This window comes from Theobroma cacao, chromosome 6 (genome assembly GCF_000208745.1).
Source record: "Theobroma cacao cultivar B97-61/B2 chromosome 6, Criollo_cocoa_genome_V2, whole genome shotgun sequence".
Taxonomy (NCBI): domain Eukaryota; kingdom Viridiplantae; phylum Streptophyta; class Magnoliopsida; order Malvales; family Malvaceae; genus Theobroma; species Theobroma cacao.
In genome coordinates, this window is record NC_030855.1 from 12,642,538 (window position 1) to 12,657,592 (window position 15,055).

Below are 15,055 nucleotides of genomic sequence, written 5' to 3' on the forward strand. Positions count from 1 at the left end.
GACTAATGCTATATGATATTTAAAATGGAAAAATTAAAGCAGTAATTGTATTAATAAATTAAATGGAAACTGACAAGCACAGAGATTGAGAAGGACATGTCGGAGCAGAATGAGGGTCCCCAAGTTGCACATGCTACAAACAAAAGGTGACAGACACAGACAGAGACTTACTGGTGTTCAATTGTTTCACTTTGTTGTATTTTTATTTTTCATTTTTTCTTCCCACGTAAATTTTAACCAGAGTTATCAGTACAGTGAGAAAAATATGATATCGAGAGATCCATATGCTTATTCAAAGCACAAGGATTCCCACTTGCAGTAACCGCTGGTCCATCTCTAAACCACTGGTGCATGTCAAGGAAGTCCTCGGAGCTTGGAACTTTTGCGCTTTTCACTTTGCCTTTGTTGATTTTTGCTTCTTTTTGTTTGGTTTCTTCTTTTGAACTCCGAAGGCTTAGAGAGGGAAGCCCTCCTGGGTTTGTAAGTTGGGTTTTGCTAAGGTGAACCTAATTGGTTTGTTGAGTGGTTTGGTCGTTTGGAATTGGTTTGCTTTGTTAGAACAGTTTTACCTTTTGCGAGCTAAAATTAGGAAAAGCTTGGCTTTTATTTGTAGGGTTTATGATAAAATTTTGGTTTTTGAAGGTTGAAGGTCGATCAAGTTGGACTTTTGGCTAGTTCTGTAAGTGGGTTTTGGTTGTAGAAGGTAGAAATCGAGTACAAGATACTATACGTGGTCTTTTGAGTACTTATTTAATTAGCAGTTTCTGAAAGTTGGAATTTTGTTGGTGGATATCAGAATGTTGAGATGGTTCCTATTTTTGGGCTTCTCAGGTGAACTATGAATTTTTTGCTAATTCATTAGTTCCAGAGGTGGATTTCAGTTGCCAGAACCTCATATTTTCCCAGTAGAATTTAGAATCTTATACTTGTATTTTGGGTTTCATTTGTTACCTTTTATGTGGAGATGTTGGGTGGAAGCTTGCAAATGTCACTGAATTCCCCATCTTACATATGGGGTTGTGTAACTGCGCAGAGAAATTTTTGTAAGAGAAGGTTGGATCCGGTTCTAGCTATGTCCCCATCCTCAGTGATCTTACACACTGATGAAAGTGGGAAATTTCCTGAATCTAAGAAGAGTTCTAGTTCAGGTACAGCTTCTTTAATTGGCTCTGCTGGGACCTTGCTTAGTCATCCAAATACCGTGGGAATAATTGGAGGGGTATCTGTTGATTCCACTCTCAATTTCGTGAGAAAACTAGTGCATTGGAGTAAAGAGAATGAAAAGAATTGCATGCCTTTTGTTCTTTGCTCTGATCCAGTGTTGAATAGGGAGCTTTTATCGCTGGAGAGGAATTCTGCTTCTCTCTGCCATAGAAATGAACATTCACAATTCGATCATACCCGGATTGTTGAAAATCTATGGAGTAAAAGGGTCTTCCTTGAGAAGTCAGGAGCTCACTGCATTGTGGTGCCTTGTCATATTTCACACTCATGGCATGATGAAGTGTTTAAGGGATGTTCTGTTCCTTCCCTTCATATGGGTGAGTGTGTTGCCAGGGAGCTTAAAGAAGCCAAGTTGAAGCCACTGGAAGCTGGGAGCCCTTTGCGAATTGGGGTACTTGCCACAGATGCGACTTTAAAAGAAGGGTTTTACCAAGAGAAACTGCAGAATGAGGTAATCTTATTCTTTAAATTTTGTCTATCGCTATTCTGAATTGTTATGCCCTGAGAAATAATCTTAGTGTAGACATTTAGGAAAAATATGTTGTTTCAATTTATGTTCTTGTCCTTTTTGGGAAAAATGATTGTATACAAAGAGAGTTTGTGTTCTAAGTAATAAACTATTAGATTGATCATGGCCATTTACAAGCAAAAGAAGGTATTTTAGTCAGGCAACAGTAGCCTTCATGGTCGACCTTCATGTGCTGCGAATGCTTTTGAAGGCACTAACTAAGGTTCCCTTTGCCTTTTTGTGTGTGTGTGTGTGTGTTGCAAAAGGAAAAAGTAATAAAAAATAAATAGACAACACAGACAAATAACAAAACACAGAAAGTAAAATTTATCAACCAAACGAAGCGTAAATATTTAGGTAATACATGTACTAACTAAAAGTTTCGAATTTTGAAGAAAGGCAGATACAGTAGAACAACACTAGCTTTGTCTTTTGTTGACGTTCATGGGCTGTCTTTGACTGATGGGGGTTACCTCTTAGCTTGTTTGGAATATATGTTTGGCATGATATGAGCTAATTCTATCTGATTATAAATCAGATTGCAAAAAGGTCCAATGTCTCTGTTTTTCACCTCTGACACTTGTTCTCTCAATTGCCATTGAGATCTTCAATATTGATAATTTGGTCATAAGTTTAAGTTCTTACTTAGAAGTTCATTATTTTGGTGTGAAAATTCAAAAATGAAAAAGGGATTGAGATGATAAATTAAAATTTCATTGTTATGACTGAAATGCAATTTATCTTTATAGCCTCATTTCACTTGGCAATGTTGCTGTACATATGTTGGAAGATATGTGGATAAAGTTCCCCAAATTTGATGGCACCGATGTTATTGACCTTAAGGTTACAACCTTGTTGAAATGTCTCTTTTTCTGCTTTTTTTCTTTGATATTTTTTTTCTGTCTTAAATTCGGAATTACTTGTTTTGAACTTTTAAATTCCATATGATTTTTGTAACTGAAAAATATTAAACTTATATGATACTAGTTTCAGCACAATCGTGCTAGTTATTTGCAAATTTGAGCACTTATTTATTACTTCAATATATTCATGTAGGGTTTTGAGGTTGTGCTGCCAGACAAAGCAACCCTGGAACACACTGTAATCCCTGCAATTGATGCCTTAAATAGAAAGACATGGAAGGGGCACGGAATCTGCTGAGAATTGCACTCCAGGTTCTCCTGGTGAGGGCGGTTAACACTGTTATCCTTGCGTCTGATGATATGCGTGATCTTTTGCCTCGGGATGATCCTCTTCTTAAGAAATGTATTGACCCAATGGATGCATTGGCCAGGTCAACTATCAAGTGGGCACAGCCAGCTGTGGAGGAAGGTACATAAAGGGTGCTAAATAAGTAGTTTTATGCATTCTTATTGTGATTTTTTTTCTTTTTGATTGCTGGCTTTCTTATCATTCTTGGGAATAAGTACTGAAAATGATCCCCTTATTGTTCTGTATTATTTGTGTCTATTAAGAAGGGATATAAGAACAGAAACTACAAAGAAATTTATTAATGAGAAGAAGTACCTCTTTGGTGTAGTAAAATATGAGGAGAAGCCTTGGGTCATTTAGCTTGTTGTATAAATCAGACTGCTTAGCCAATTGTTCTAAAATTTTTATGTGGTATATTAGTTGGATATGATCAGTTCATTATACAACATGCCACCCAAAATTTGTCTTCGAAGCACCTCGTGAGTTCAACTCTCATTTATCTAAAATCTTCTTGTTTATAGCAGCAAGCATATCAGCAAGTTCTGAGCTTACATTAATCACAAAAATGAGTTAGGAGTGAATAACTGCCCATAGGAAATGCTTATACCTTTTACCAATCACTTAAGATATGTACTAACGGTATCAAACCCAGACCTGAAAGTTAGCTAAAGAATTGGCAAGTAGGTTTTGAAACATGATAATAAATACCTATCGAGCTTGACAATTAAGTAAACCAACTGATGTATTTGAATTTCAGTATCTGGGCTGGTTGGTTAACTCTGTTAGACAGAGCCTATGCATAAGCTGGAAGAGGCATCTTGACTTGAGCATGGGAATTGGTGATTTCCCTTTAATTGATAAATGAATTGAACTTGGATGAGAATGTGATGGTATTAGTTCATAATTTGTTGAATGAAATTAATGGAGATTGTGCAACATCACAGATAGAAAATGTTGGCTGGATAAGAACACATTGACTATATGTTTTGGTTATTTCACTTTGAAACGAGCATGTAGACAATAATTTGTTATTTTTCCTAACGTGGAATGCAGATTTTATTATGTATTTGAGACTGTAAGCATGTTTTAACATGTCACATTTCGGTTTTATGTTATTGTAAGGTGTGTGTGTGTTTCACTTTAATCCTTTGTATGCCTAGCACCACATGGATAGGTATTGGTTCAAGAAAGTTAAAGATTGGATTAGACTTTGATAAAAAGCATATTTTAACTCCTTTGTCTACTGATAGGAAAAGAGACTGTAAGTTATCTATATATTCGTTTTTTCTGATATGTAGAGGAAAGATGAAGGAACAATGTGCACTTGGAATCTCAATTATTAACTTGAACAAGGAGGATGTGTAGGTCAGAATTCTGAAGCACACCATAAGAGATTGGAACAATCATTATAAATTTAAAGTATTAATGAGGTTGAATTATAAATCTGACCTGATCTACCTCTTACAATCATGGTAAAATCCTTATGTTGACATTTTCAAGTTCAGTAGCAGAAATAATGCATATAGGAAAATGAAATTCATTCCTTCACTAAGCATATGGGAAATTCACAGGTAGATGGCGAATTCTCATTGTAAACTTGAAAATTTCTTGCTTAATTTCTTGGATTCATGCTCACTGTAAACTATCGGATTTGGAAAGATTAAAATTCTAGTTCCAAGCCCTGTGTGACCTGATGCTAAAGAAAGTTACAAAGCAGAGATGTCCCCAAGTTTATGGTGTATGACAGCTCAAATTGAAATTTTCTGAGTTCATCAAAATGTATGATTCTCTCACCAAATAGAAGGAAAAGGAGAATGATGCAACAATGACAAACAGAGTTTTCAGTATGAAGAAAAAGTGAACTATGACAAAGAGAATCAATCATCTGCAATTTGATGATGTTCTGATACTGCATTTCTTTGCTTCATTGTAAGTCACTGTAGTGAGATATTGAGGGGCATAGATTTGAAACAGGGAACAAAAGCATTTTTAGTTGTCTCATCGTCCCATTCTAATTCTTTCCACCAGAATTCCCATCCATGAATGGCAATGCCATGTCCTTCAGCGTTCTGTACATTGACCGGAAGCTTCGTAAGCTTTGGACACCCAAATATGGAGATTTTCTTGAGACTTAGAAATGGAAGGGGATCCTGGTAGATGCATTTTAGTTCTGGTAGGTAGGACAAGTGGAGAACTTCAAGTTTTTCAAATGGCTTAATACTTCCTAGTAGTACCTCTGCAAGTCTGCCGCATTTTGCTGTGCTGATTATTTCTTTGATTTGGGAGCATCTTGATATGCAAAGACTAGCAAGGTTTGGAGCAAGCATGAGCCATGTCAAATCCCCCAATCGTATACAGTTATCTACACTTACTCTTTGAAGGTTGTTGAAGCATCTGTCCTTGAGGATCATTGAGCTGTGGAAATCAATAGATGTGAGTATCTTTCTTGGTTCCTGCAACCAATCATGCTTCAGCTCTTCTAAACTGTTACAATCAGAGATTTCTAGCATATTGAGTTGCTTCATATCTGCTAAACATGAAATATTTAGAACATTTGAACCACTTAAAAACTCAAGGCATAGGTCTCGAGCACAGCTCTTGAACTTGTGGGAACTTAAAAATCCTTCAAGTGCAGAAGCGCTCTTCACCGTGAGACTCAACATGCTCAATTTTTTCAGACACTGCAATTCCTGTACCAAGCACTCATTTCCCCCAGACAGTAGATTACCGTGCACAACTAGATCAGAAGAACCGCAACCAAACATTCTCAGCACCTGTAAGAATGGAAAGCTAGATATCAGTTGGCATGGAATTGTATTTAGTGCAAATGTATGCTCCAAGTTCAAATATTCCAGCTTTTCCAGGGACTTGAGCTCATTTGGCAGCTGTCGTATACTTGTCTTGGATAGATTGAGATATTTTAGGGAAACAAGTTTTGAAATCCCTTGGGCGAGTTCGGTTATCCCACTGTTACTGGACAAGTCTAACACTCTTAGATTAGGCATAGATTGGAAGAAGTCATTAGTTATAGTATTTAATGTGTTTTCATTGAGAAACAAAGTTAGCAGGTTGGGACATGAAGGTGTTTCCATTAGACTTTGAACACAATTTGCCATTAGTGATATCCTTCTTACTGTTTCCCATTTTTTGATCCCCGGGGCTTCAACTAATCGAACACCTGCTTGCACCAAAAAACGTTCCTCAAAATATTTACACTCATTGGCTATCCACAGAGACATATCACGAATCACATCGTGCATTTTCACATAATCACCTTCTTCTTCCAATAAACATGCATATACAAGAGTCCCAATAATGTCATACCCTTGGTTTTGAGCTCCATTTCTGTCATTACCTTCATCCAAAAGTTCCTCACAAATCCAATAATCTATCAAATCAGTTTTGTGAATGACAAAGTCTTCTGGAAATAAGGTACAATATAAGAAGCAACATCTTACTTTCTCATTAGGCAAATGATCAAAACTAAACTTCAAAAGAGGAAAGACCTTATCCCCCATACCTGAAAATTCGGAGGCACATTTTCTTAAAACCTCAATTGCACGAATCCATTCTTTTGGTGTCTTTTTGCAGGCCATGGCTCGACCAACAGTAATAAGTGCTAATGGCAAACCAGCACACTCTTTGGCCACAGTTTCTGCGAGCTTAGGAATATCTGGATGCAGGTTGAGAGTGTCATTTCCAACTTTCCTTTGAAACAGATGCCAAGCAAAAGGTGGTGGCAAGCATTCTACTCTGAACCTTTTATGGGCTTCCATCAGACCACACACCTCTTTGGAACGTGTAGTGAAGACTACCTTGGAGTTATTTTGTTGGTCTGGTATAGGAACTCCAATCTTAGTTAGATCAACCCGGTCCCATAAATCATCCAATAGCAAAACAAATTTCCTGTTACTCAAGACTCTGTATATGTCTATAGCTTTTTGCTCAATACGTTTATTTCTCCACCTGTTGTCAGAATACCCTATCTTTTCTCCAATCTCATCTTGAATCTTTTCAAGTTTAAGGTCTTTAGAAGCTACTGCCCAGATCACAAAATCAACATTGCTGGGAAGGCTGAGGAGCATGTTGTTGATTTGAGTCAACAGAGTAGTCTTGCCAATGCCTCCCATTCCATATAAGCCAATGATTACTGCTTGCTCTTCACTGAGGCAATTCCAGACAGTTGCAATCATGGACTCCATACCCACAGTATGTTCGCAAGGCTTTAAATCCCCTGGTGCTGGAGGTAGTGTTTCAGCCACCCTTTCAAATTGTCCTTTCTTCCTGTGTCTTCTCACCTTTTTTAACATCTCAGCAGCCTTTTGTCCTAGCTTGTAACTGGCCCAGCAATTTTTGGGGTAGCAACATCCAGGACATTTCTTTTCATTAACACTTTCCTTCATCAAATCTTCAACTTCTCCTTCCAATGCTTCAACCCTTGAAAGCCACCATTCAACTTGGTCAAGACGCTTCATATGTTGCCTTTCAGCAATCTCAACTCTCCTCTTCACATCATTTCTTAATGCTTTTAATTCTTCCATTTTGGTTTCCAGAACATCTAAATGTTTCCCTAGTCTGCAAGCATAACTCGCATGCTTTGCTGCGTGATTGCAACAAAAGGAGATGGTATTCTCAATCGAAATCGAGACAGAGCACAAGCCTCCCATAGTCTACAAGATATGGTCAAGGGCTGGAAGAAACAGAGTTATCAAATCAGCTTCTGTTGGAAAGAAGATGAGCAAGGTTGCAAACTGAAAGGTTTGAAGTTGAAAATGCTAATCAGCAATCTAGAATGTTTGACTTTAATTTGGCATAGCATCAAGAGGGGAACTATTATTTAATATTTTCTGAATAAAGTATTGATGTGGTCACTGCTTCCAGCCACTTTTCCATTGGAAAACAGAACCAAAACATGGAAAATGGCTCTCAGATTTCACATTGACAAAAACTAAAACAAGACATAAAATAAAATTGAGTCAAGAGTAATCTATTATAAAGTTGATTAATGTGACTAAGCAAAATATCTTATGTTATCTATATTGTCAATTTGGAGGGTAGTTGGGTCATAGCCAAACAAGCAGTTTCAGTTGTTTTCCCTTCAAGTTATCCTTTTTTGACCATTCAAAGTGCTTAGTAAGAACATGATTTTTGTCTCAATGTAAAAATATTTTTAATTTCAATAGTGTTTTAACTAATTCCACAAATGATTTTGTCAAAAGAAACTTGACAACTGAGAAAATGCTAATGACTAGCAAAGAATTTGGTTTAAAGGTTCGATAAGTTCAATTACTTTGGCACATAATTGAACATAAAAAGAATGGTCACCAATTCATAATCTGATATAGGAATATTAGAACACATTCTAATATAATATGCTGTCACTTCAATAATTATTTTTTAAAAGTGATTTTTATTTTACAAGTAAAATTTCAATTATCATCAAATAATTTTATATATCAAACAATATATTCATAGAAGAAACAACCTAATGAAACAAATAAATTAAAAAAATTAATTTTATATTGAATTAAACCCAAACATATGATGAGACTTAAACTTAAAATTTGAAGATATTGAAGTAGAGGATTCTCTTTATGGGATAAGAAATGTTATTATTCTAAGTAGTATTTTCCTCCTTAAATTGAAAAATAATAAATATTTAATATAATTAAATATGATAAATTATTGATATTTATATTTAAAACTTAAAAAATTTTAATTTTTTTATTGTTGTTGTGTCTTGACTGATAGTGTATAATTACGATTAATACATCAAATATAAATCTTTTTAAAAAATCTTATTTTTCGACAAATTGAAATATCTATATTATTTTTACATAATTGAAATTTCATTCATCCAAAAAAAAAAAAAGGAAAAACATGCCACCATCCAAAATGAAACAATGGAAAACAATTTCCACATAAGAGATTATTTTTACATAATCTGAAGCACAGCATAAGAGATTGGAACCAAATTTCCACAGAAACAATGGAGCGTTGGACAACAACATTCCCCAAAACAGTTCCACAGAATATTCCCAATGAAAACAATTTGTATCACTTTTATTATAATAAAAATTAGAAATGGCTCAGTCAATAATCAAGAATAAGTGCAGAAAAACGTAGACTTTTTTTTGGAAATATTATCACATTAACTGTGACAAGGTTTACTCAGATAAAATTGGTAAGGCATGTTCGATAAACATAGGAAAAATAAAACAAAGTCAGAAATTTGGCTTGAACTTCTACATAGACAATATAACAAACACTTAGTCAACATTGAAAAAGCAGCAAGCAATCACACTACACCAGAAACCATGAGAGCTCCAACTACTTACCAAAAGACAAAGATTCACCACATTTCATTACTTTTCAATTTCACCATGGAATGAAACTGGGAAGAAAAGCATTTTGAGTAGATTCATCCTCCCATTGGAGCTCTTTCCACCACTTATCGTCACCGTAAATGCTGATTTTGTTTCCTTTTGCACTGATGGAGTTGAGTGGAAGTCTCCTCAGCTTTGGGCATTCACTAACACGAATTGACTTCATACATGAGAAGGGCAGTGCATCCAAGTAAATGCTCTTCAATTCTGGTAGACGAAATAAACGAAGATCTTTAAGTATTGAAAATGGGCTTAAAGCTTTTACTAGCTCTGCCACCTGACGCAATTTTATCTCATTGATTATTTCTTCCATTTTATCGCAATCCATTACAAATAAAGACTTCAGATTTGGAGCCAAAATCAGCCATGTTATGTCTCTCAACTTTGAACATTTCCGTATTTCAACGTTCCAGAGGTTTTGAAAGTACGGTACACTTGCAATCACAGAGGTTTGAATTTCGATAGCTGCTTTTATTATTCCGCCTTCCCCTTCCCACACTGTCTTCACTTCTTCCAAACTTTCACATTCCTCAAGGAAAAGAGTATTTAAGCTCTTGAAATTCGCTAAAGATAAAATGTTCAATTGCTTTGAGTCCTTGAAATATTGAAGGCCAATCATTTCAATGAAGTTGTGTAACTTTTCAGCACTCAAAAATCTATCAAGAGCAAAAGCACTTGTTACGGATAAGGTCAACACATTCAAGTGGTTCAAGCACTGCAATTCCTCTACCAAGCATTCATTATCATCTTCCACTGCCTCATCGAAAGGATAATAACTAAACATTCTCAATATTTCCAGCTTTGAGAAACCAGCCATCAACCCTCTTGGGATTTTGATGCGATTGTCTATGTGCTCCAATCCCAAACATTTCAGTTTTTTTAAAGCTCTCAATTCAGTTGGTAGCTCTCTTATTGTTGTCCCTGATAGGTCGAGATATTCTAGAGATACCAATTTTGAAATTCCCTTGGGAAATTCTGTAATACCTCGATTAAAAGACAAGTCCAAAACTTTAAGGACACACATAAATTGGAAGAAGTCATTGTCGATCACCTCTAAAGGTTTATTACGACTTAGAAACAAAGTTTGGAGATCAGGACAGTTAGGTGCTTCCCTTAGATTTTCAATCTTGTTGTCCATCAGTGACATTCTTTTAATTCCTCTCCATTTTCCAACATTTGGCACTTTAGTCAATTGATAACCTGCTTGCACAAAAAACTTCCACTTCTCTGCTTCACATGTACATGCTATCCACAAACACATGTCACGAATCACATCATGCATTTTAACAGACCAATCACTTGCTTCTTCCAACAAACATGCATGAATGAGAGAACCAATGATATGGTGGCCTTGATTTCGAGCTTGACTAATGTTGTCATGTTCATCCAAAAATCCTTCTCCTATCCAGCAATCTATAAGCCTTTCTTTTTCAATCCTAAAATCTTCTGAGAACAAACTACAATATAAAAGGCAGGATCGAACCATATCATTTGGCAAACTATCATAACTAAATTTTAGAAGTGGATATACCTCTTTACCCATGTCTGGGGAAATCGAAGGAGCTGATGATCTCCTCAAGACATCGATTGCATATTTCCATTCTTCAGATGTAGTCTTGCAAGCCATGGAACGACCAATTGTGATGAGCGCAAGAGGTAGTCCTCCACATTCTTTGGCCACTTCTTGAGCTAAATCACGTATATTTGGATGACTATCGAAGAGATCTTTACCAACATGTTCTTCAAACAATTGCCAAGCCTTTTCTTCTGGCAAACATGTCACTTCAATCTTTTTATCAGCTCTCATTTGGCCACACACCTCGACGGAACGAGTTGTAAAAATTAGTTTGGAACCATTTTCTTGAGTCGGGGAAGGTATCCCTACCTTAGATAGATCCACTCGCTCCCATATATCATCTAACAGCAATACAAATTTCTTTTTTCTTAAAACCCCGAACATCTCTGTAGCTTTCACTTCAGGAGTTTTATCATTCCACGTTCCACTAGAAAGGCCTATCCTTTCTGCAATGTCATCTTGGACCTTGTCAACATAAAATCCTCTAGACACCACAACCCAAATAACCACTTCAAATCCACCGGACGAAACACCAATCTTGTTGTTGATTTCAGTCAAAAGCCTGGTCTTGCCAACTCCCCCAGTGCCATATATGCCAATAATTCCCACATGTTTTTCTTCACAGCTACTCCACAGCGTATTGAAGATGGATTCCAAGCCTATGGCAGAGTCACTCGGTCTTTCAACCACCAAAGCTGCTGGTACCGTCGTAGCTACCTCTTTAAAAGCTCCTTCCAGGTTTAGATCCTTAACATCATTGAGTTTTTTGGCTACTCTTTTGCTAAATCTTAGGCTGGACATGTAATTCTTGGAAAAACAGCCTCCCATACATAATTTCTTGATTTCTTGAGGGCTATCTGTAATCAGTTGATCAACTTCATTTATCATAGCCTCTGTCCTTGAAAGCCATCCTTCAACTTGGTCTAGCCGCTTCATATTTCCTTGTTCAGCGATGTTGACCTTTCTCATCACATCATTCCTTAGCTCCTTTAATTTGTTCAGTGCTGTCTTCAAGTCAGCAAGGTTTTCTTCAAGCTTGCATGTGTAGATAGCTTGTCCAGCAGAACAATCCCAGCAGCGGGAAAATATGGTATCACAGGACAATTGAATTGAGAATATGTTACCCATAAAGGAAAAACAAGAACAAATGTAGTTATCAGTAGAGAAGAAGACTGAGTGTTCAAAGAGAGGGAGAAAGAACAATATGAGAAGCAGCGGTTTTATTCTTACTTGTCTAGACCACAAGAGTAAAGATCACCATAGCTGGCGTCTGGTGAGATAGATCTAGAACAGGATGGGTTGGTCCTCAAGGGAGGAGACTTTGCTATTTCCTGATGTAAATACTAATTTATCAATTAATTTAAAATTTAAAATATTTTATTATTTTTATTGTTGGGAACAATGAATTTAAAATATTAAATAAATTTATAAGGGTTTTATTTTTTCACCTTAGTAATTGATTCCTGATTCCCCTGTAACTCGAGGTTCCGATTGCTACAACCCAAAGTTTTCAATTGTTATAGTTGCAAGTTTTGGATTTTTATTTAAATTTTCTCTTACCATTTTCTTTATTTATTGCATCAATAATTTTAGTGTTTACAATAAATAAGTTGATAATTGACAATCGGTGTAGAGTTTAAAAAATGTTATTAATATCCTTTTGTTATAGTTAAACAATGTTAGTTGATACATTTATTAACCTGAAATTTTTAATAATTATATATGTTCATTGACCTCAATTAATTTTTAAAGATCATTATATTTTTAGAAATTTTTAATAGCAATAAACTTAATTTGTTAATTTAAAAAAATTCAATTTATAAATTTTAATCAACTAATACTATATTGACTGAGAAGATAATTAGAAAGAGAGAAAAAGAATAAGAAAATGAAATTACAATAGTAATAATAATAATAATAAATTGAAAATGGGAGAAATAGAAGATTTTGGGTTTTCAACAAACGAAAAATTGGTTGCAAATATGCAAACCTGGGTTGTAATAATGGAAACTTGAGTTGCAAAAATTTCACAAAGGAGATTAATATTGTTTTAGAAATAAATATTAGAAATAATAAAAATTTCAAAAATTTTTATTTCTATTAGTTTTAATCTCTGTTTTTTGTACTTTTAGAATATTGGGAAAAAAATAAGCTATAAAATTGTTAGTAATTTTAATATAAAAATCTATACGTAAGAAAAAATCGATTGTCTAAAAAAAATAAAAATACTTTAAAAAATAATATTAAAATTTTTAAACTTTAATTATAACATGTAACAGCAGAAACTTTAAATTGTGATAATAATTGAAATTTGAGTTATAGTTAATGAATATAATATTAAAATTTCCTTTTTAATCAGTAAAAAAATTAAAAACGCTTTGTATTTTCATTTTCAACAAATAGTATTGTACGAAAATAAAATATTTTTATTTTTATATAATTCCAGCAATGATAGGCGCACGCAATGAATTTGCTCGGAAGCTTCAAACCAATCACGAAAGCAGAAGGTGGATGGTTTAGACGGTTGCATCAGGGTTGTAGAAATGCACAATTGCGTAGGCCCCGCCTCTGACGTGGAAGGCTTAGACGCAATTGGACTTTTTTAACTTGGAATTGAACAAGAGGCAGGGGTGGAATCTTTTTATGATAGGCGCTCGCAAAGAATTTGGTCCGAAGCTTCACAGAAGTCATTAGCACTTTGCCCAATACTTGGAAATGACATTTTCTAATTTCATGAAAGGAGACTTGATAATTCGTATTAACGTGTAATAAATATATCAGATATGATTAAATATAAAATACGTTAAGATTAAATATGAATATGAAATATTTAATATTCATATCTCAAATTTAAAATATGTACACGTACACATTTAATACACGTGTAACACGACACGATACGATTAATACGTTTGTTAAACGTGTCAATATATGACACGACACGATTAATAACACGTTTAACACGATTAAATAAAAATATTTACAATTAAATATAATTTTATTATTTAAATTTAAAATCTATAATTATAAAAATAATTATAATAAAACAAAAATAATAATAACATAAAATAATCACAAAAAGTTAAAAATTAGAGTTGAGCATGTATAATTACATTATACCCTTTATAAAATTAAAAAATTTATTAAAATAATTATTTAAAATTATTTATATAAGGTTAAAATAGTTTTTAACTATTAATTTTTAATAGGTTAATAAATGTGTCACGTATATTCGTTTAAACACGATAACACGATTAAGTAAACATATTTAAACGTGTTTGTCGTGTTAGACACGAAAATTTTCATATCTTAATGTGTCAGACACGATTAGATACGAAACACGTTAAGATTAAATCTAAAACATGTTTAACCCGTGTCTTCTCGTATCGTGTTAACGTGTTATGTTCAAAATTATCAGGTCTACATGTAAATCTATGTCGACAGCAATCATTTGATATCTTTTTAATTATTTTTTTCATTTTCTATTTAATTTTGCTTTTATTTCTTCATCCACAAGTTCCAACTCAACTAAAAGACGTGATAATACATGTCCATTTTTTTTTTGTAATTTAAGTTTTCATTTTTCTTTTCTATTTTTGTTAATATTAATAAGGTTTTAGGATATTGACATTGTTCAATATTTTACGGCTTTTTTTTAATATGATAATCATAATAGTATTTAAATTATTCAAAATTATGTGTTTCATAGACACAACAAACATATTAAGATTAATTGTTATTTTGTGCCTTATCATGTGATTCAAGAGACTCTTCATCTCACTCTTGTGTTCTCTTTAAATCATCCAAAACTATCTTTCTATTTGAAAAATAGTATAGAAAAAGAAGAGAAAGATTTGAAGTGTGTTGTAACACATTGTTTTTAAAAAGTTGTTGCTTATTATGGAGATTTGCAGACAAAGACTCTTCTTTAAGATAGAATAAGCTAATTGCAGAATACTTTTGAAGGTTGAAGTCTTGGAAGTACATTCTTTTTATAAATATTGAAAAGTTGTGTTTGTTATGTTTCAACAAAGAAGTCTATTATGTTTCAACAAATGTGTCTGTTGTGTTTCAATAGTTGTGTTGGTTGAAAACATTTTTATTTATTCAAAAAGTTGTGTTTTAATCTAAACAATCATATCTTGAAAA

General features: G+C 34.1%; 3 protein-coding genes across 3 annotated transcripts; 1 reads left to right on the forward strand and 2 right to left on the reverse strand.

Moving 5' to 3' along the window:
* LOC18595745 (probable amino-acid racemase) lies at positions 214 to 4,389 on the forward strand. Its single transcript, XM_018123632.1, is given in 4 exon segments — positions 214 to 1,675; positions 2,789 to 2,858; positions 2,861 to 3,064; positions 4,243 to 4,389. Coding segments are annotated over 4 exon segments (996 nt in total). The 5' UTR covers positions 214 to 964; the 3' UTR covers positions 4,254 to 4,389.
* LOC18595746 (probable disease resistance protein At5g63020) lies at positions 4,879 to 7,900 on the reverse strand. Its single transcript, XM_018122795.1, has one exon. The coding sequence runs from the start codon at positions 7,609 to 7,611 to the stop codon at positions 4,879 to 4,881; it is 2,733 nt and encodes a 910-aa protein (XP_017978284.1). The 5' UTR covers positions 7,612 to 7,900.
* LOC18595747 (probable disease resistance protein At5g63020) lies at positions 9,034 to 12,255 on the reverse strand. Its single transcript, XM_007023831.2, has one exon. It carries the CDS (start codon positions 12,032 to 12,034, stop codon positions 9,323 to 9,325), a length of 2,712 nt encoding a protein of 903 aa, XP_007023893.2. The 5' UTR covers positions 12,035 to 12,255; the 3' UTR covers positions 9,034 to 9,322.